This window comes from Saimiri boliviensis, chromosome X, assembly GCF_048565385.1.
Source record: "Saimiri boliviensis isolate mSaiBol1 chromosome X, mSaiBol1.pri, whole genome shotgun sequence".
Lineage (NCBI taxonomy): Eukaryota > Metazoa > Chordata > Mammalia > Primates > Cebidae > Saimiri > Saimiri boliviensis.
Genome location: NC_133470.1, coordinates 44,699,943 through 44,721,832, shown reverse-complemented (window position 1 = coordinate 44,721,832; position 21,890 = coordinate 44,699,943). Strand labels below are relative to the sequence as shown.

General features: G+C 47.2%; 1 protein-coding gene across 7 annotated transcripts; it reads right to left on the bottom strand.

Moving 5' to 3' along the window:
- Positions 1-813: 813 nt before the first annotated feature.
- RBM3 (RNA binding motif protein 3) lies at positions 814-20,864 on the bottom strand. Of its 7 annotated transcripts, XR_012515771.1 has the most exons (8): positions 20,758-20,864; positions 19,909-20,028; positions 19,528-19,634; positions 18,783-18,888; positions 18,587-18,689; positions 18,101-18,184; positions 15,281-15,359; positions 11,882-13,695 (listed from the first exon to the last, which is right to left on the bottom strand). XR_012515771.1 is itself a non-coding variant. In XM_039475534.2 (7 exons), exons 2-6 carry the CDS (start codon positions 20,009-20,011, stop codon positions 18,124-18,126), a joined length of 480 nt encoding a protein of 159 aa, XP_039331468.1. In that variant the 5' UTR covers positions 20,012-20,028; positions 20,758-20,864; the 3' UTR covers positions 11,882-13,695; positions 18,101-18,123. The 7 variants fall into 7 exon arrangements, 6 of the variants coding, with proteins under 6 accessions (XP_074248280.1, XP_039331468.1, XP_074248279.1 ...); XM_039475534.2 differs by lacking the exon at positions 15,281-15,359; XM_039475533.2 differs by lacking the exons at positions 11,882-13,695; positions 15,281-15,359 and adding an exon at positions 17,634-17,721.
- Positions 20,865-21,890: the final 1,026 nt, after the last annotated feature.

Here is a 21,890-nt window from a genome sequence, read left to right as displayed (position 1 = left end):
ATATTGCCATCTCATCTCAAAGGTGAGGAAATGAAAGCAAAGAGAGGAAGTGACCTGCCCGCGGTCACACAGCCAGTAAGCAATGGAACTGCATTTATACGTAGGCCACTTGGCTCTGAATCCCGGCTCTTAAACACGACACTAACACCAACTGTCAAGTTACTTTTTGTGAGCTCGTCTAGTGTGGATTCCTAACAAGTACTTTGTCATCTCGCCCTACTTTGATCTGGCAGCAAACCCTGTCAGTTCTACCTTCAGAATATGCCCGAATCTGACCTCCCCTCTCCGAGTCAGCTGCCACTACCACCATCGATGGCCTAGACAATGGCAGCAGCCTCCTCACCACTGCCGTCCTTGCCCCCTCCCCTCAATCTGTCCTCATGGCAGCCAGAAGGATCCTATTGCAACCCAAGTCAGCCCAGGGCCCTCCTCTGCTCAGAGTCGCCCTGCCGTGGCTCTCATCTGTCTCAGAGAAAAAGCCAAAGTCTGCCGGGCGCGGTGGCTCACGCCTGTAATCCCAGCACTTTGGGAGGCTGAGGCGGGTGGATCACGAGGTCAAGAGATCGAGACCATCCTGGTCAACATGGAGAAACCCCGTCTCTACTAAAAATACAAAAAATTAGCTGGGCATGGTGGCACGTGCCTGTAATCCCAGCTACTCAGGAGGCTGAGGCAGGAGAATTGCCTGAACCCAGGAGGCGGAGGTTGCAGTGAGCCGAGATCGCGCCATTGCACTCCAGCCTGGGTAACAAGAGCGAAACTCCGTCTCAAAAAAAAAAAAAAAAAAGAAAAAGCCAAAGTCCTCTCTGTGGCCCTCAAGGCCCTCCAGGCCCTCCCTGATCTCACTGCCCGCCACCGGCCCCTGGCTCACTCTGCCCCTGCCCCACTGGCCTTCTTGCTGTTCCCCACACACCAAACAAGCTCCCACCTCAGGGCCTTTGCTCCTGCTTGCTTTTCCCTCTGCCTTTAATTCTCCTCTTCCAGATGTTGAAGCAAGGTAAGGCTGACAGGTTTGGCCGGAAATGTAACGAGCCCTTGTTACATTCGGTTGCTACTTACATGGACAACGAAAGCAAGGGCAGATTCTGGCTTATGTCCCTTGGGCCGGGCAACATCGAAATGAAAGGGGCGAGATGACCACACCCCAGGTGGCAGGATACCTTGTCGCTGAGGAGCTAATTTCATGCTGCAGCTAAGCAGTTCTATAGCCCAGAGGTGAGGGGTAGAAAGAACCTCAGGAGGTGGGGAGAACACTGTCTCACAACAGGCTCCTTCGTAGAGAGAGAGGTGAATGGGAAATGGCCTCATGAGAGCTCCCCACAAACCTTCTGTGCTCTGAGTTCCGAGGATTACAGGGCGTTCTGCCAAGACTTACATCAGCTTACCTACGTGGCCCGTGTGGAGACATGCAAGGGAGCCAGAGCGCCGTGGCAGAACCATTCCCACCAACGAGACTGCTAGATATCCTCCTTGCCTGCTCTTCCTCGAACATCAAGTCTGTGTTAAAAGGCACCTTTTCAGAGTCACCTTCCCTGACTGCCGTGGGTAAACCAGCCCATCTCACTCTCCACTCGCACCCTGCTTTATTTCCCCTGATGCTTCCCACTCCCTAACTTTACTTTACGCAGCAATATTTTAGCTTATTGTAGGTGGACCCCACTAATCCGTGATTCCCGAGGGAAAGACATGTTCTATCTGCTGTGATGTCCCTATTAGGTGGCACACACAACAAATGCTAACATTTAGTGTCTCTGTGCCAACTACTACACACTTACCTAGGTGTTTCCATGTGTTAACTCTTTGAATGGGCTACCTTTATTATCCATTTAACAGGCGAGGAGGCAGGTGGTTAAAAGAGGTCCTGGGTTCTAGAGAGAAGGCAGGACTTCTGATGCTCAGCAAAAGGATGGTCTTTCTGTCTGAGGAAGCCAGACAGGTCCTGAGGGCTGTGACTGGGTAGGGGAAGCAAGTAGGGTTGTGGAGCCCATGTCTGGAAAATGTCAACTTTATTTATTTCCTTTTTCTTTTTTTTTCCCCCACTATCTCCAGTAATGGGTATAAGCAATGTTTTATTTTAATTATTTTATTTTGTTTTTGAGACAGAGTCTCACTCTGTCGCCCAGGCTGGAGTGCAGTGGTGCAATCTCGGCTCACTGCAGCCTTCATCTCCTGGGTTCAAGTGATGCATGCCTCAGCCCCCTGAGTAGCTGGGATTACAGGCACACGCCACCAGGTCCGACTAATTTTTGTATTTTTAGTAGGCGGAGTTTCACCATGTTGGCCAGGCTGGTCTTGAACTCCTCACCTGAGGTGATCCACCCTCCTCGGCCTCCCAAAGTGCTGGGATTAAATTACAGGTGTGAGCCACTGCACCCTGCCAAATATCAACTTTATTAATGAATGTCAGGAAGTAGAAGCTAGCAATTATAGAACAGGAGTCTTGAGGCCCTCGTAGTAGAAACGCCCGTAACTAAGGAGAGGGCTTTGGGCAGGCGTCCCCAAACTTTTTACGCAGGGGGCCAGTTCACTGTCCCTCAGACTGTTGGAGGGTCATCACATACTGTGCTCCTCTCATTGACCACCAATGAAAGAGGTGCCCCTTCCTGAAGTGCGGCGGGGGGCCGGATAAATGGCCTCAGGGGGCCGCATGCGACCAGCGAGCCGTTGTTTGGGGACGCCTGGCTTTGGGGGATACAGTAAGCCTGCAGAAAACGCCTGAGGGTCTGCACTGCCCATACCAATGTAGAAGTGGAACAAACCACACCCCAAAAGTTTTCTTTTTCAGTCTTTTTATGGAAAATTTCAAACTTACACAAAATAATAGTATTGGTACAATGAACCTTCACAAAACAAGTTTTAACAAGTTTAAGAAGAATGAAGTCATATCAAGAGCCTTTCTGACCACAATGGTATGAAAGTAGAAATCAATAAAAGGAGGAAAACCAGAACATTTGCAAATATGTGGAAATTAAACAATATACTTCTGGCCAGGCGAGGTGGCGCACGCCTGTTATTCCAGCACTTTGGGAGGCCAAAACAGGAAGATCTCTTGAGGCCAGGAGTTCAAGACCAGCCCCGGCAACATAGTGAGACCCTTGTCTCTACAAAAAATAAAAGAAGGCATGGTGGTGTGCACCTGTGGTCTCAGCTACTTGGGAGGCTGAGGTGGGAGGCTCCCTAGAGCCCAGGAGGCAGAGGTTGCAGTGAGCTGTGATCTTGTCACTGCACTCCAGTCTGCATAACAGAGCAAGACCCTGTGTCAAAAAAAGAAAGATATCAAATAAACAACCTAACTTTATGCCTCAAGGTACTAGAAAAAGAACTAAGTCCAAAGTTAGCAGAAAGAAGGAAATAACAAAATCAGAGCAGAAATAAATGAAATAGATGAAAGAAATAGAAAAGATTAATGATACTAAGAGCTGGTTTTTTGAAAAGATAAAGTAAATAAAATCAGAAACATTACAGGTGATACCACAGAAATAGAAAGGACCTGCCAGGCACAGTGGATAACACCTGTAATCCCAGTACTTTGGGAGGCCAAGGCGGGAGGATCACTTAAGGTCAAGAGTTTGAGACCAGCCTGGCCAACACGTCAAAACCCCATCTCTACTAAAAATACAAAAATTAGCTGGTGGTGTTTGCCTGTAGTCCTAGCTACCGAGGAAGCTGAGACAGGAAGGATCACTTAAGCCCAGGAAGTTGAAGATACAGTGAGTTGTGATTGTGCCACTGCACTCCAGCCTGGGCAACAGACTGAGACCCTATCTAAAAAACAAAAAAGCAAAAAACAAAAAACAAAAAACCCAGCCTACTAAAGACTACTATGGGTGGTGGCTCACATCCTGGCTAACACGGTGAAACCCTGTCTCTACTAAAAATACAAAAAATTAGCTGGGCATGGTGGCACGTGCCTGTAGTCCCAGCTACTCAGGAGGCTGAGGCAGGAGAATTGGTTGAACCTGGGATACAGAGGTTGCAGTGAACTGAGATCCACTGCACTCCAGCTTGGGTGACAGAGCCAGGCTCTGTCTCAAAAAAAAAAAAAAGGACTACTATGAACAATTAATACACAAATTAGATAACCTAGAAAAAATGGACACATTCCTAGAAATATACACCCTACCAAGACCAAATTAGGAATATAAAGTCTGAACAGACCGCTAACAAGGAAGGAGATTAAATCAGTCATCAAAAATCTCCCAACAAAGAAAAGTCTAGGACCAAGATAGCTTCATAGTGATACCTTTAAATGCCAAGCATTTAAAGAAGGAATACCAATACTTCACAAATTATTTCAAAAAATTGAAAAGGAAGGCCAGGAGCGGTGGCTCACTCCTGTAATCCCAGCACTATGGAAGGCCAAAGTGGTCAGATCACCTGAGCTCAGGAGTTCGAGACCATCCTGGCCAACAAGGTGAAACCCCGTCCCTACTAAAAATACAAGAATTAGCCGGGCATGGTGGCGGGTGCCTGTAATACCAGCTACTCAGGAGGCTTAAGCAGGAGAATCGCTTGAACCTGGGAGATGGAGGTTGCAGTGACAGCTGAGATCAAACCACTCCAGCCGGGGTGGCAGAGTGAGACTCTGTCTCAAAAAAAGAAAAAAAAAAACTGAAGAAGAGGGAACACTTCCAGACTCATTTAATGAGACCAGCATGACCCTGATACCAAAGTCAGATAAATGATAGTGGGGGTAGAGGGAGGTGGGGATGGTTAATGGGTACGAAAAATAGAAAGAATGAATAAGACCAGCTGGGCCCGGTGGCTCACACCTGTAATCTCAGCACTGTGGGAGGCCAAAGTGGGCAGATCACCTGAGGTCTAGAGTTCAAGACCAGCCTGACCAACATGGAGAAACCCCATCTCTACTAAAAATACAAAATTATCCAGGCGTGGTGGCACATGCCTGTAATCCCAGCTACTTGGGAGGCTGAGGCAGGAGAACTGCTTGAACCCAGGAGGGGGAGGTTGTGGTGAGCTGAGACTGCACCATTGCACTCCAGCCTGGGCAACAAAAGCAAAACTCCATCTCAAAAAACAAACAAAAGAATAAGACCTAGTCTTTGATAGGACCATAGGGTGACTCTAGCCAATGAAAATGTAATTGTGGCTGGGCGCAGTGGCTCACGTCTGTAATCCCAGCACTTTGGGAGGCTGAGGCAGGCAGATCACAAGGTCAGGAGTTTGAGACCAGCCTGACCAACATGGTGAAATCCCATCTCTGCTAAAAATACAAAAATTAGCTGGTATGGTGGCTCGCGCCTATAATCCCAGCTACTTAGGAGGCTGAGGCAGAAGAATCACTTGAATCTGGAAGGTCGAGGTTGCAGTGAGCTAAGATCGTGCCATTGCACTCCCACCTGGGTGACAGAGCAAGACTCTGTCTCAAAAAAAAAAAAAAAAAAATTAATTGTACATTTAAAAGTACCTATAATAGGCCAGACACAGTGGCTCATGCCTGTAATCCCAGCACTTTGGGAGGCCGAGGAAGGTGGATCACCTGAAGTCAGGAGTTAGAAACCAGCCTGGCCAGCATGGTGAAACCCCATCTCTACTAAAATACAAAATTAGCTGCACGTGGTGGCACATGCCCGTAATCCACCTACTTGGGAGGCTGAAGCAGGGGACATGGACATTGCAGTGAGCCGAGATCACACCATTGTACTCTAGCCTGGGCAATAAGAGTGAAACTCCATGTCAAAAAAAAATTTTTTTTAAGTCAGATAAAGACATTAAAGAAAACTACTAAAAGCCAAAATCCCTGACAAACATAGATACAAAATTCCTCGACAAAATACTTGTAAACTGAATTCAACAGCACATTAAAAGGATCACATACCATGATTAAGTGGGATTTATCCCTGGGATGCAAGGGTGGTTCAATGCACATAAATAAGTCAATATGACACACACGTTAACAAAGTGAAGGACAAAAACTATGATCATCTCAATAGATGCAGAAAAAGCAGTTGACAAAATTCAACATGTTTTAATGATTAAGTGCTCTCAACAAATCAGGAGGCCGGACGCAGTGGCTCACGCCTGTAATCCCAACACTTTGGGAGGCTGAGGCATGTGGATCACTTGAGGTCAGGAGTTTGAGACCAGCTTGGCCAACGTGGTTAAAACCCTGTCTCTACTAAAAATGCAAAAAATTAGCCCGGCATGGAGTCACACACCTGTAGTCCAAGTTATCTGGGAGGCTGAGGCACAAGACTAGCTTGAACCTGGAAGGCAGAGGTTGCAGTGAGCTGAGATTGTACCACTGCACTCCAGTCTGGGCGACAGAGCAAGACTCCATCTCAAAAACAAAAACAAAACAAAACAAAAAAAAAAACAAGTTAGGTACAGAAGAGATGTATCCTTAACATAAAGTCATATATAATTTTTGTATGTTGATTTTATCTCTTGCAAATTTACTGGGTTCTTTAACAGTTTCTTTTTTGGAGTCTATAGGGTTTTTTATATATAAAATCATGTAGGCTGGGCACCATGCCTGACGCCTGTAATCTTGGCCTTTGGGAGGCTGAGGCGAGCAGATCACTTGAGGTCAGGAGTTTGAGACCAGCCTGACCAACATGGTGAAACCTGGTCTCTACTAAAAACACCAAAAATTAGCTGGGTGTTGTGTTCCTGGTCAGGCATGGTGGCTCACGCCTGTAATCCTGGCACTTTGGGAGGCTGAGACGGGCAGATCACTTGGGGCCAGGAGTTCAAGACCAGTCTGGCCAACATGGTGAAACCCTGTCTCTACTAAAAATGCAAAAATTAGCTGGGATGGTAGCATGCACCTCTAATCTCAGCAACTTGGGAGGTTTAGGCATGAGAATCACTTAAACCCTGGAGGCGGAGGTTGCAGTGAGCTGAGATCACTCGCCTGCACTTCAGCCTGGGGGACAGAGCAAGACTGTGTCTCAAACAAACAAAACACCAGCCTGGCCAACATGGTGAAACCCTGTCTCTACTAAAAATACAAAAATTAGCCAAGTGTGGTGGTAGGCACCTATAATCCCAGCTACTTGGCAGTCTGAGATAGAATTGCGTGAACTAGGGAGGCGGAGGTTGCAGTGAGCTGAGATCATGCCACTGAACTCTAGCCTGAGCGACAGAGCAAGGCTCTATCTCAAAAAATCAGAACAAAAAACTTATATTCCCGTACACTAACAATAAACTATCCGGAAAGGAAATTAAAACAATTCCAGCTGGGTGTGGCGGCTCATGCCTATAATCCCAGCACTTTGGGAAACCAAGGTGGGAGGATTGCTTGAGCCAAGGAATTCATGATCAGCCTGGGAAACATAGCAAGACCTCATCTCGACAAAAAAAAATAAGCAAATCAGCTAGGTATGGTGGCACATACCTGTAATCTAAGCTACTTGGGAGGCTGAGGCTGGAAGATCACGTGAGCCCGAGGGTGCTGTGAACCGTGATGGCATCACTGCACTGTGGTCTGAGTGACGGACACTCCACGTCTTCTTTCAAAAAAAAAAAAAAAGGAAAACGGGCCAGGTGCGGTGGCTCACACCTGTAACCTCAGCACTTTGGGAGGCCAAGGCAGGCAGATCACCTGAGGTCAGGAGTTCAAGACCAGCCTGACTAACATGGAGAAACTCCATCTCTACTAAAAATATGAAATTAGCCAGGTTTCGTGGCACATGCCTGTAATCCCAGCTACTCGGGAGGCTGAGGCAGGAGAATTGCTTGATCCAGGAGGCGGAGGATGCGGTGAGCCAAGACCATGCCACTGTTCACCAGCCTGGGCAGCAAGAGTGGAACTCTGTCTCAAAAGAAAAAAAAAAAAAAGGAGGCCAGACGCAGTGCCTCACACCTATAATCCCAGCACTTTGGGAGGCTGATGTGGGTGAATCATGAGGTCAGGAGGTTGAGACCATTCTGGCCAACATGGTGAAACCCCACCTGTACTAAAAAAAAATACAAAAATCAGCTGGGCTTGGGGGCTCATGCCTGTAATCCCAACTACTCGGGAGGCTGAGGTAAGAGAATCGCTTGAACCCTCAGGAGGTGGAGGTTGCAGTGAGCCGAGATCACGCCACTGCACTCCTGGTGACAGACCTAGAAAAAAAAACAAAAAAACAAAAACAAAACATTATCAACTAATCATCCCCCACCCCGAGATGGAGTCTTGCTCTGTGGCCCAGGCTAGAATGCAGTAGCACGACCTCAGCTCAATGCAACCTCCGCCTCTTGGATTCAAGTGATTCTCCTGCCACAGCCTCCTGAGTAGCTGGGATTACAGGCATGTGCCACCATGCCTGGCTAATTTTTTTTTTTTTTTTTTTGAGATGGAGTCTTGTTCCAAGATCAGTGTACCTGGGCGGGGTGGGGGAAGAGAGGGAGAGATGGAGTCTTGTTCTGTTGCCCAGGCTGAAGTGCAGTGGTGCGATCTTGGCTCAATGCAACCTTTGCCTCCTGGGTTCAAGGGATTCTCCTGCCTCAGCCTCCTGAGTAGCTGGGACTACAGGCCCTTGCCACCAGGCCCGGCTAATTTTTTGTATTTTTAGTAGAGACAGTGTTTCACAATGTTAGCCAGGATGGTCTCGATCTCCTGACCTCATGATCCACCTGCTTCAGCCTCCCAAAGTGTTGAGATTACAGGCATGAGCCACCTCGCCCAGCCTAATTTTTTTTTTCTCTTTTAAGTAGAGACAGATTTCACCATGTTGGCCAGGCTGGTCCTGAACTCCTGACCTCATGATCTGCCTGCCTCAGCCTCCCAAAGTGCTGGGATTACAAGCGTGAGCCCCCGTGCCTGGCCAGTATCAACTAATCTTTAACAGAGGTGCCATGAATACGAAATGGGGGAAAGACAGTCTTCAATAAATGGTGCTGGGAAAAATGGATCCTTATCTTACACCATATACAAAAACGAAAAATGGATTAAATACTTAAACATAAGACCTGAAATCATAAAAGTCGTAGAAGAGCCGGGCGCGGTGGCTGAAGCCTGTAATCCCAGCACTTTGGGAGGCCGAGGCGGGTGGATCACGAGGTCGAGAGATCGAGACCATCCTGGTCAACATGGTGAAACCCCGTCTCTACTAAAAATACAAAAAATTAGCTGGGCACGGTGGCGTGTGCCTGTAATCCCAGCTACTCAGGAGGCTGAGGCAGGAGAATGGCCTGAACCCAGGAGGCGGAGGTTGCGGTGAGCCGAGATCGCGCCATTGCACTCCAGCCTGGGTAACAAGAGCGAAACTCCGTCTCAAAAAAAAAAAAAAAAAAAAAAAAAAAAAAAAAAAAAAGTCGTAGACGAAAACAAAGGGGGAAAGCTCCTCAAGGTTGGTCTTTTCAATGATTCTTTGGACGTGAAACCAAAAGCACAGACAACAAAAGCAAAAATAAACAGCCAGGTGTGGTGGCTCATGCCTGTAATCCCAGCATTTTGGGAGGCCGAGGTGGGCAGATTGGCTGAGCTCACAAGTTTGGGACCAGCGTGGCCAACATGGTGAAACCCCGTCTCTAATAAAAATTAGACAGGCATGGTGGTGCATGCCTGTAGTCCAGCTACTCAGGAGGCTAAGGCAGGAGAATCGCTTGAACCCAGGAGGCAGAGGTTGCAGTCAGCCAAAATTGCGCCACTGCATTCCAGCCTGGGCAAGACTCCCTTTCAAAAACATAAACAAGTGAGACTACATCAAACTAAAAAATTTCTGCATAGCAAAGGAAAAACAATCTACGAAATGAAAAGGCAACCTATGAAATGGAAGAAAATATTTTCAAACCATTTATAAGGGATTAATATCCAAAATATATAAAGAACTCATATAACTCAATAGCAAAACCCCCAAATAAACTAATTTTAAAATAGCCAAAGGGCCTGAATAGATATTTCTCCAAAGAAAACATACAAACGGCTACCAGGTATACAAAAAGGGGCTCAACATCACTAATCATCAGGGAAATGCGAATCAAAACCACAATGAGATATCGACTCATGTTTATTAGGATGGTCAGTATAAAAATGAGGAAAGGGCCGAGCACAGTGACTCATGCCTGTAATCCCAGCACTTTGGGAGGCTGAGGTGGGTGGATCACCTGAGGGTCTGGAGTTCAAGACCAGCCTGGCCAACGTGGCAAAACCTTACCTGTACTAAAAGTACAAAAATTAGCTGGGCGTGGTGATAGGCATCTGTAATCCCAGCTACTTGGGAGGCTGAAGCAGGAAAATTGCTTGAACCGAGGAAGCGGAGGTTGCAGTGAGCTGAGATCATGCCATTGCACTCCAGTCTAGGTGTGACAGAGAGAGACTTCAGGAAAAAAAAAAAAAACAAAGGCTGGGTACCATGGCTCACGCCTGTAATCCTTGTACTGTGGGAGGCCAAGGCAGGTGGATCACTTGAGGGCAGGAGCTCAAGACCAGCCTGACCAACACGGTGAACCCTAATCCAAAAAAAGCTAGCTAGGCATAATGGTGCATGACTAATCCCAGCTACTCAGGAGGCTGAGGCAGGAGAATTGCTTGAACCTGGGAGGTGGAGGTTGCAGTGAGCTGAGATCGCACCACTGCGCTTCAGCCTGGGAGACAGAGTGAGCTGTTTCTCAATAATAAGAACAATATAGACATTTGTCCTGAATGTGATCACCTGAAACAGAAACATGTTCTTTGGGGCCACTGCTATGAGAAAGTGGACAAGGACACTGCAAAAGTCAGAACACAGGGTAACAAGCCCCCCACCCCCTTTTTTGAGACAGAGTCTCACTCTGTCGCCCAGGCTGGAGTGCAGTGGTGTGATCTCAGCTCACTGCAACCTCTGCCTCCCTGGTTCAAGTGATTCTCCTGCCTCAGCCTCCTGAGTAGCTGGGACTACAGGTGCACACCATCATGCCTGGCTAATTTTTTTTTTTTTTTTTTTTTTTTTTTTGAGACGGAGTTTCGCTCTTGTTACCCAGGCTGGAGTGCAATGGCGCGATCTCGGCTCACCGCAACCTCCGCCTCCTGGGCTCAGGCAATTCTCCTGCCTCAGCCTCCTGAGTAGCTGGGATTACAGGCACGCGCCACCATGCCCAGCTAATTTTTTGTATTTTTAGTAGAGACAGGGTTTCACCATGTTGACCAGGATGGTCTCGATCTCTCGACCTCGTGATCCACCCGCCTCGGCCTCCCAAAGTGCTGGGATTACAGGCTTGAGCCACCGCGCCCGGCCCTAATTTTTGTATTTTCAGTAGAGATGGGGTTTCACCATGTTAGTCAGGCTGGTCTCAAACTCCTGACCTCATGATCCACCCACTTTGGTCTCCCAAAGTGCTGGGATTACAGGTGTGAGCCACCGCAGCCAGCCAAGGGGGCCCTTTTAAGGCTCCCACTGTAGAGACTATAGTGCTGTACATGGGAGAAATGCCATCTGAATAAGATCAGGGTGAGGAACATTGAACGAGACAGGAAGCAGCCATCCTGTTCACCCACAATTGACACCAAAGACGTTAAAAGGTTAAATTTACAGTAAATCATTTCTCCCGAAATAGAGAAAGATTCTATCTTTATGTTGTTGTGCTTGTTTTTAAATCATCAATAGGCTGGTCTGATGGTAGGGGGTTATCAGAACTTATTAACATACAACCCCCCACCGCTGAATTTGACTGGCTTTAAATAAAAAATCATCAATATAGTTTAACACATTTTTTTTTTTTTTTTTTTTTTTTTTTTTTTTTTGAGATGGAGTTTCACTCTTGTTACCCAGGCTGGAGTGCAATGGCACGATCTCGGCTCACCGCAATCTCCGCCTCCTGGGTTCAGGCAATTCTCCTGCTTCAGCCTCCCGAGTAGCTGGGATTACAGGCGCACGCCACCATGCCCAGCTGATTTTTTGTATTTTTAGTAGAGACGGGGTTTCACCATGTTGACCAGGATGGTCTCGATCTCTTGACCTCGTGATCCGCCCGCCTCGGCCTCCCAAAGTGCTGGGATTACAGGCGTAAGCCACCGTGCCCAGCCCAACACATTCTAAGCAGTTTTGTGTGGTGGGATAATTTGAAGAATATGGGTAAACTCTAAAAAATGTTTTCATGTTATCTACAATTAGCAAGGAAAATAGCTGGATGATGAGTAGGTGAAGTTGCTTTCTCAAGTAGACACATTCCCTAAGTAAAGGTTTTTGTATGAGTTAAGCCTCATTGTAGACAAACTTAGGATATCAACATATAAACTGACGTTAAGTTGCAAATTCTTTGTTTCATGCACTGTGCACTTTGGATACCAAGCTAGCACACAAGGCAACCAAGTCCCATGAACTTTGGATGATTTCAGTGCAGGCTGACACTGAACTCCCCCACTAGGACTCCGCTTTCTTTATCAAATGGTGTATTTTTTTTTTTTTTTTTTTTTTTTTTTTGAGGCAGAGTCTCGCTCTGTCACCCAGACTGCAGTGCAATGGCCTGATCCCGGCTCACTGCAACCTCTGCCTCCCGGGTTCAAGCAATTATCACACCTCAGCCTACTGAGTAGCTGGGATTACAGGTGCCTGTCATCATGCCTAGCTAATTTATGTATTTTTTGTAGAGATGGGGTTTCACCATGTTGCCCAGGCTGGTCTTGAACTTCTGACCTCAGGTGATCCACCTGCCTCGGCCTCCCAAAGTGCTGGGATTACAGGTGTGGGCCACCGCACCCGGCCCCAAATGCTTGAGTAGGGTATGCTCGATTACCTTTTACAAGACAGACTCACATGATTTTCCAGTCTTCAGCAAGAATGTGGAGACAAATGTTACTCCATCTTGGATGCCAATCCACCATGTTTACTTCTGATTAGCACCAGTCCTGTAAATGCCTCCAATTCCTCCTTTGCCATCCCTAGTTTAAAAGCTTGTCAGCTTTTACATAATTGCACAAATTAGATGATGATGCATATAGCATTCTTGCCTGTTCTGTAGTTGCGTTCATCTTGCTGGAGCACTTTCCCTATGGTAAGCAAGCACTGGGTTGGAGAGCGACAGCATGGAGATTTATCTTGCTGCCACCCAAGGCCATGCTTATTTTTGAGACAATTTTGCTCTGTCACCCAGGGTGGAGTGCAGTGGCTTGATCTGGGCACACTGCAACCTCCACCTACTGGGTTCAAGCCATTTTCATGCCTCAGCCTCCCAAGTAGCTATGAGTACAGGCATACACCACTACATTCAATTAATTTTTATATTTTTAGTAGATGGGGTTTCACCATGCTGGCCTCAAACTCCTGACCTCAGGGGATCCACTCACCTTGGCCCCTCAGAGTGCTGGGATTATAGGCGTGAGCCACCACACCCAGCCTCATGTTTTGCTTCTACATTCCCCCAGTAAAGCACCCTTTACCAACAACTTTTGTCTGCCTTGTTCCTTGAGCATTTGGAGGTTTGCATACAAGGCTTTTTCTGGGAACAATGAGTAAATGGACATATCTATTTAAAAATAGACTCTTTCACAGCATATTAGAAATGTTTATTAATAATGGGATGAACTGCTTTTAACAATTTAGAAAAGACCCAGCCCCCACAGATCCGTGGCAGCTACTCTAAGTAAACACAAATATTCCCGTAGTAAACTGTATGCATATTCCCACTGAGTAAAGGTTGTAAGCAACCTCAGGTCAGGTCTTACCACCAAATTTGAAAACACTTGGAATGCAGTTGGGTAGGAACTTGGGCAGGTTTTGTCTTGACAAGCAGGTAAGAATGGTAGAACACTGGCTGTCGTCCAATATGCTTTTAAAAAAATATATACCTTAAGTATTCACAACTTACTTTAAAAAGCTCTTTACAAGTTCTACACCTCCACCCCCTCCCCCGACCCCCAATCCAGAATATGGAACAAGGGTGTGGAGCTGTGTAATGGACATAGTCCCATTCTAAACATTTTTTAATACTCCTAACCCCTAGGCCAGGCACAGTGGCTGACACCTGTAATCCCAGCACTTTGGGGGGCCAAGGCAGGTGGATCATCTGAGATCAGGAATTTGGGACCAGCCTGGCCAACATGGTGAAACCCCATCTCTAATATAAAAATTAGCTGTACATGGTGGCAGGCGTCTGTAATCCCAACTACTTGAGAGGATGAGGCATGAGAATTGCTTGAACCCAGAAGGCGGAGGTTTAAATGAGCCGAGATCATGCCACCGCATTCCAGCCTGGAAGACACCCTGTCTCTAAAAATAAAAACAAAACACACAAAAAAACGGCCAGGCGTGGTTGTTCACGCCTGTAATCTCAGCACTTTGGGAGGCCAAGGTGGGAAAATCACCTGAGGTCTGGAGTTCAAGACCAGCCTGACCAACATGGAGAAACCCCATCTCTACTAAAAATACATTAGCCAGGCGTGGTGGCACATGCCTGTAATCCCAGCCTCTTGGGAGGCTGAGGCAGGAGAATCACTTGAACCTGGGAGGCAGAGGTTGTGGTGAGCCGAGATCATGCCAAGGCATTCCAGCCTGGGCAAAAACAACAAAATTGCATCTCAAAAAAAAAAAAAAAAAAATCCTCCTAACCGGTGAGATAGGTATTATTTCCATTTTATGGATGTTGAAATTGAGGCAGAGAAGAAATTAAACTAGAATGCAAGGATCTAAATAGTGATCTCTGCCTATGTGGGGTAAGAAGGGTGGGGCTTAGGACTTGAAAGCCTAAATGAAAACCAAAAGCCAATCTAAGAGATTTGGTGAATGGTTTAGAAAGACTTTTGGCAGACAAGATCCAGGGCTTGCAAGAGAAAGTACTCACAGGCCATGCATTTGGTCTTTGCAGGTCTTGGGATACATGTTCTCAAGGTACCTTAAGTGGTTGGGGGCTGGGTTTCTAGTCTCAGTGGGTTCTTGATAAACATGTGCATTAGCTGAATGCTGAAGACAAACCAAAGTGGGAGACCAACAAGCACTTTGTCGGGGGGGGGGAAGGGGTTGACCTCAAATCTGGATCTTTATTAGGGACTATGGCACTACAGAAAACCGTGGGCTCTTTTCCTTAGAGCAGATAGCAAGAGACTGGGACTCCCTGGGCTGGATGATCACAAATGATCACATTGTAAACACAACAGAGCAGAACAGGTTGACAAGCTGTTAAACAACAGGCCTACAAGGCCATTTTTAGTCTTTATTGATTCCACTTAGGGAGTCATTTTGTTGCAGGAATATTACTATGGATCTTACCTCAGCTGACATTGGGGTAAGAGGTACATTGCCATCCTGAGGCAGGGAGCAGAGGACCCCCTCCAATCCCCCAACCTATGAGGCCAACTCCCACCATCTTAGCTCCCCAAAGGCCCAGAACAGGATGCCTCCTCAGACCAAGTACCCACCTGGTGGGGTTAGCCACAATGCCCCATAACCTGGGCCTGGCTCAGTGGGTGAAGTCCAAGTTCCTGAGTCTCCATCCACCTGCCAAAGCAGATTCATGACTGTTTGGGTTAGAGGAAGAAGGAATATTGAGGCCTGTCACAACTAGCTGGGAAACTCAGGAAGCAGGCCTCCAGGACTAGAACTCATAATACAGGGCTCCACAACGCATGAGGGTGAAACAGGCAGCTAAGGACAATATTCTCGAGTTTGCAACTTGGTGGTAACTTGTCTCAATATTAACCAAGTGAAAGACATGAACACGAGGCTTATATCTTCCAAACTAGAACCAATGGAGGGATAATACCCATGGGACTCCAGTACAGCCACTAGAAAGAACCATGACTAAAGGGAGAACTGAGGAACTGAAGACCAGCTAGTTACAAAACCACCACCACCTTACCTCAAGACACACACACCCAAGATCAAATCCCCATGACTGAGAGCTTTGTCAACTCTTCTCAGTGGCTTTATATGCTTTATTCTGTTTAACCTAAACCTCCACAGAAAATGTAAAATGGGACGAGGCTGAATTTAAATGACTCACCCAACGTCAAACAGCTGGGAAGTTATTAGAGCCCCAACATAAATCTTGGCATCTGATCTCAGCATTCAGTTTTCAAACCAGGCCTCTCTTATGGCCCTCATACACAAAGATGAGTTCAGTGCACCTGTCCCCAACTCCCATCATTTCAGGGGAAGGAATGAACTGGTACCACTATCTATGATAGGATTTAGCTCACTCCATGAGATTAGGTGCTTACATTCTCAGAACAATCCTGTGAGGGTGCCCATCTAATGGCATCTCTAATGCTCAAGAGAAGCTAGGAAGATTCAGGCCCAAACAATTAGACAATGGGACCAAGAGACCAGCTTAGGAAACCCAATTCTAGCCAAAAGATTTCACCTATACCCACCACACCTCAGGCCTCAATGTACACCTAACCCTCTGGCAGTCCCTGCCCACGCACCAACCAAGTATTCTCCAAGCCTTTTTTTTGAGGAGTCTTGCTGTCACCCAGGCAGGAGTGTGATCTCAGCTCACTGCAACCTCCACCTCCTGGATTTAACTGCTTCTCCTGACTCAGCCTCCCAAGTAGCTGGGATTACCCATGCCCACCACCACATTTTGCCAACTTTTGTATTTTTAGTAGAGACATGTTGGCCAGGCTGGTCTTGAACTCCTTACCTCAGGTGATCTGCCAACCTCTGCCCCAATTTTTTTTTTTTTGAGACGGAGTTCCGCTCGTTACCCCAGGCTGAAGTGCAATGGTGTGATCTCAGCTCACCGCAACCTCCGCCTCCTGGGCTCAGGCAATTCTCCTGCCTCAGCCTCCTGAGTAGCTGGGATTACGGGCACGCGCCACCATGCCCAGCTAATTTTTTTGTATTTTTAGTAGAGACGGGGTTTCACTATGTTGACCAGGATGGTCTCGATCTCTTGACCTCGTGATCCACCCGCCTCGGCCTCCCAAAGTGCTGGGATTACAGGCTTGAGCTACCACGCCCGGCTCTGCCCCCATTTTTAATTTGCAAAGTGGTCTGAGTAAGAAAAAAAGCAGTCTATTTTCAGGTTCATCTTTTTAATAAGCTCTGTGAAGGACATCCTAAACACTATATGAGACACAACAGAATATTTTTACTTCCAGTATTAAAAAAAAAAAAAAAAAAAAAAAGACATTTGCAAACATTTTAAAATAACTCTTCTATACAATCAGGTCAGTGATCTGAATTACAAAACACCCCTGGATAATCATGTTCTTGATGCACATTTCTTTTCTTTCCTTTTTTTTTTTTTTTTTTTTTTTTTTGAGACGGAGTCTCACTCTTTCAGGTTGGAGGGCAGTAGCACTATCTTGGCTCACTGCAACCTCTGCCACCTGGATCCAAGCGATTCTCCTGCCTCAGCCCCCTGAGTAGCTGGGATTACAGGCGCGCACCACCACACCCAGCTAATTTTTATATTTTTAGTAGAAACAGGGTTTCGCCATGTTGGTCAGGCTGGCTTGATGCACATTTCTTATAGGTACATTTGGAAATTGCTTCCTAACCACAATAAACACTGTGTACAGGTTTTTAAAATGTCCCTGGATACATATTAAGTTTTTGAAATCAATCTGGCCCAACTTGCCAGTTATTGCTAGATCCAATAATCCTGAGAGCTCAAACTAAAAAACTGGTAAAAAGAAAAATACTACAAATGTAATTTTAAACAGGCAGAACATTTTTTTCTTTTTAAAAGATAGAGGTGTCTAATTAGACAGGTGTTTGGCTACCTTGGCAGCTCAATTTAAAAACCGGTTGATATACTGTAAAATAAGATGTTTCAGTGTAGCTCCAAAAACCTTTATAAATACAGCCATTTGGAAGGACGATCCTGGATCAAAAATTATTCCTTGTGCATCTGAGAACAGCAAGAGGGGAAGAATTATGATGTCGTGAAGGAAGAGGCTGACAACATGCGCACCTCCTAGAGCTGATAAAGATGCTCAGGGCTGGACAACAAGGACACCCCTTCATTTCCTCCGTCACACACAAGAGTAGAGAATCACAAGAGTAGAGAATCACACACAAGAGTAGAGAATCGTAAGAGATCCCACCCCCTAGGAGACTAGCTCTGACATGCACCTGAGAGCAAGGCTGGCCCAGGAATGGTGTTTGGTAGGTTGGCTGAGTGAGGTATGAGGGCAGAAGAAATGTAGAGTAGTGTTGCCAGAAAAGGTGAGAGGGTCATGACAGAGTGTGACAAACAGGTTCATTCAATGCCAATATCCAAGTCTCACCTATATTATGTGCATGTCTCACTTCAGTTGTCATAATTGTCTCTGTAATTTCCTCCTGAGTAGCGGTCATAACCACCCTGGTTTCTGAAAGAAAAAAAAAAAAAACCACACAGATTTGCAGGACTGCATTAAACACTATTGACATTAATTGTATGTGTCACATTTTATAGTATGTACCGTAACATAAACCTTAGATATCAAAAACAGTGTATGTTAAGCATATATCACATATGCTTAAAGTTTTACGGCATACAATTTATGTGAAGTATAATGTTACATGTTAAAACAATAGTTATATAACCAACACAGCACAACATATATACTTTATTATCTTGCAACTATATGACAATACAATTAACTCAAAATACTTAATACTCATTTTAAGCACACATTAGTAACAACAAGGTGTGGTATGTATGAACACCCAGGCACTGACTTAAGGAGAGGAAAGCAATAGCAAAAAACCCCAACCCCTTGGCTACCCACCTGCCATTATAGTCTCTGGAACTGGAACGTCCATATCCATATCCATACCCTCCAGGTCGACTGTCATAATACCTGCCACTCCCATAGCCCTGGTCCCCACCACCTACAGAAGAAAAAATATTTAAATGGCAGTTATCCACACATAGGCAATTCTCCCTCTCACCCCATGATCAAACTTATCACTTACTGCACTCACCTCTAGAGTAGCTGCGACCACGTCCATGGGCCCCAAAGGCACCTCCTCTAGTTCCCCGAGCAGACTTGCCTGCGTGATCCACACGGATCTGACGACCATCCAGGGACTACGTGTAGGAGACACAACAAGGATGGGTTGACAGTCCATAAGGGCGGTGGTGAGGGAAGAGCAGGCATGGGCAAAGTGGGCAAAAGAGCCCAAAAATTCCTGCTGGGCAACAGGTTCTAGGTGCCACGTTCCAGAATAAGCTCCTTTACCCCAGAATGGATTCATCAGGAGCTACAGAATCCCACATAAAATAACCTGAAAGCACCGTGTTCCCTTTGCTACTACTTACATCTTGACTGAACTCAGGCTGAGTTCTCCCCACCCCTCTAAGCTGCCCCACTATCAGGGATAGACAGACACCTCTCTTGGTTTGAGGCTTCAGAGTCCATGTCAGAAGACTCACGAGGTCCTCTCCCGGCCAGGCCCACAGGTCTGCAGACTCTACTACCTAAGCCCAAGGCAGGTCAACCATCCACAGGTGGCTTCTCGGCCTCATGCAGGACCAGTCGTCGCCTCCCAGGCGGCCAGGCTCTGTATGCCGCTGCCCTCCACCCCCTAGAACAAAAGGCAGTCATGCTCCTGTGAGTGGGCACTGCGGGGCTTGGTGGCCACGCTGCCCCGAGCAGACAGAGGGGAAAAACAGAATGAAGGGAGCTGCAGATGGGGGCAAGGCCCCTCTGCAGATAGGATGCCCCACCTCTCCGTTCATGGCTCTCATGGCAACTGAAGCATGCTCTGGGTTGGTGAAGGTGATGAAACCAAAACCCCTGGACCGCTGAGTCTCCCGGTCCTTGACAACAACCACTATGAGGAAAAGAAAATGGAACAATGTGGACCAGTCAGCACCACAAAGGTTAAGTAGCAAAGGGTGGTCTGAAAAGGGAATGGCGGTAGGTAGGGAAAAGGGAGCCCTCCCACCAATTCCGAAGACGTATTCCTCAGCCTTACTCGACACCCTAAGTTTAGGGAGAAAAAGAATTTGGAGGCTTGGGGTTCTGCCTTTTTGCTTAATATACTTTGAAATGCAAGGGTCCCAGACTTTCTCACCAACCCCCATTGTCAATCTGGCCCGTCTCACCCTCAGAAATAGGCCCGAAGCTGCTAAAGTGGTCTTCCAGTGCCTGCTCATCGGTGTTAAAGTTGAGCCCCCCTACGAAAAGCTTTCCTTCTTCAGAAGACATGGCAGCGAGTTCAAATCCTGTAGGAAGAACATGAAGAATGGTGGCAGAAAGAAAAAATGGAGAAGTGAAAAAATAGCGAAAAATAAGGCAGAGAGAAGCACAGAAAATAGACAAGAAAGAGGAACAAAATACGGGTAACTAGAGAGAGGCTGAGAAAAGAGGCCAATTGCGGGGCTGACTCAGCGCCGCCACCATTAAGGAACCACTATCGCATCCTCACACATTCACAGCTGCCACACCCGTCATTTTGTGCCACTGCGCAGGCGCAGAGCATCCTTGCCTTCCCTCGACGCCGCCAGAAGATGGCGGCCGCCACGTGAGAAAAGGAAACAAAGTGTAAGCTGTCGCGTGGTTACTGACACCACCGACGCCACCAGGCCCTCCCGGTACGCCTCACACTCAAATACAGCGCGCCAGCCTTCCACCAACCGAAACGTTTCACCTACGGCGGCAGAAGAAGATGGCGGCCGCCACGTGAGAAAAGGAAACCAAGTGTAGGCTGTCGCGTGATTACTGACACCACCGACGCCACCGGGCCCTCCCGGTACGCCTCACACTCGAATACGCCGCGCCGGCCTTCCACCAACCGAAACGTTTCACCTCCGAGCACGGGACCCGCCCGCCCCAGAAAAAGCCAAGCCTACGTGTCACCGGCCTTTATTCTCCCTACTAGCTATCCCTGGTCTTGGGCGGCGCGGCGCATACGTGGCTAGGAGCCGCCGTTCCACAAGACATACGCAGCTTACCTGGAAATTAAAACGTGAGAATGCCGAACACACAGACAGGTCGGAAGAGCAGAGAAAACAGAGATGGAGCTGCGCGGGAAGACGACTGATAAAGCGTACGTAGCGATGACGTCACAGGACGTTCACCCTAAGCGTCCCGGCGTGCGTGCTGATTGGCTAAGGCCAGAAGGGGCGTGGTGGTGGGGAGAGGAAGGGACGGCAAAGCGAAGGGGGCAATACTCTCGGTGCGTTTCCGGAAATGGTGTCGACTTTTGCAAAACTGGTGCACCCCAAATGTCAGCATCCACCCCCAACAACCGGCTGAGCGTTTTCATCCCTTCCACACAGAAACCTTCTCACTCTTATACTACTTGCTGTCCCTGACATCGTCCTTCCGTCCTTACCATCATTTCCCCCGCTGGATCTGATGTCTTCCTCACCATCGCAGCTGTTTCCCTCTAGGTCCCTGCCATTCTCTGATGTCAACCTCCTTCACCTTATAATTTTTTTTTTTTTTTTTTTTTTTTTTTTTTTTGAGACAGAGTCTCGCTCTGTCGCCAGGCTGGAGTGCAGTGGCGCGATCTCGGCTCATTGCAACCTCCACCTCCCCATGCAATTCTCCTGCCTCAGCCTGTAGCTGGGACTACAGGCGCGCGGAACCACGCCTAGCTAATTTTGATGTTTTTAGTAGAGATGGGTTTCACCATGTTGGCCAGGATGGTCTCGATCCTTTGACCTCGTGATCCGCTCGCCTCAGCCTCCAAAGTACTGGGATTACAGGCGTGAGCCACCATGCCCGGCCCATCTTCTAGTTCCTTAACCTCATATCCTTCAAACGCCCAACATTGTATTCCCCCACCGTCACTGATGTCATTACCCTTCACAGTCCATCATGTCAGACCTTACGTTTTCAGGTTTGACCCTCTTACTTTTTCTTCTCTGTACTCAACATCTAGCCACCTGTCATGGGACCCTTTTCCCTGGCATCATTCTGTCTCATCTCTGACTTCAGCCCTCATCCTTGTCTGACTCCCCCGTGAAGCCAGCCCCTTAATTTTCCCACCAGTAGACTGCCTGAGATGCCTTTTACAAAACAGGATGCTAAGATCTTCAGAGATAAATCCTAATCCATAGAGCAATTTTTGCTCTCTTCG

Bases quoted from the DNA above. Each gene is read 5' to 3' on its own strand.
- RBM3 (XM_010350194.3), bottom strand. From the start codon at position 19,055: ATGAATCCATTCTGGGGTAAAGGAGCTTATTCTGGAACGTGGCACCTA. The intron at 18,690-18,782 runs GTGAGTGCAGTA...TTTCTTCTGTAG, and splicing joins TGGTCGCAGCTACTCTAGAG to GTGGTGGGGACCAGGGCTAT. The intron at 18,185-18,586 runs GTGGGTAGCCAA...TTTTTCTTTCAG, and splicing joins TCCAGAGACTATAATGGCAG to AAACCAGGGTGGTTATGACC.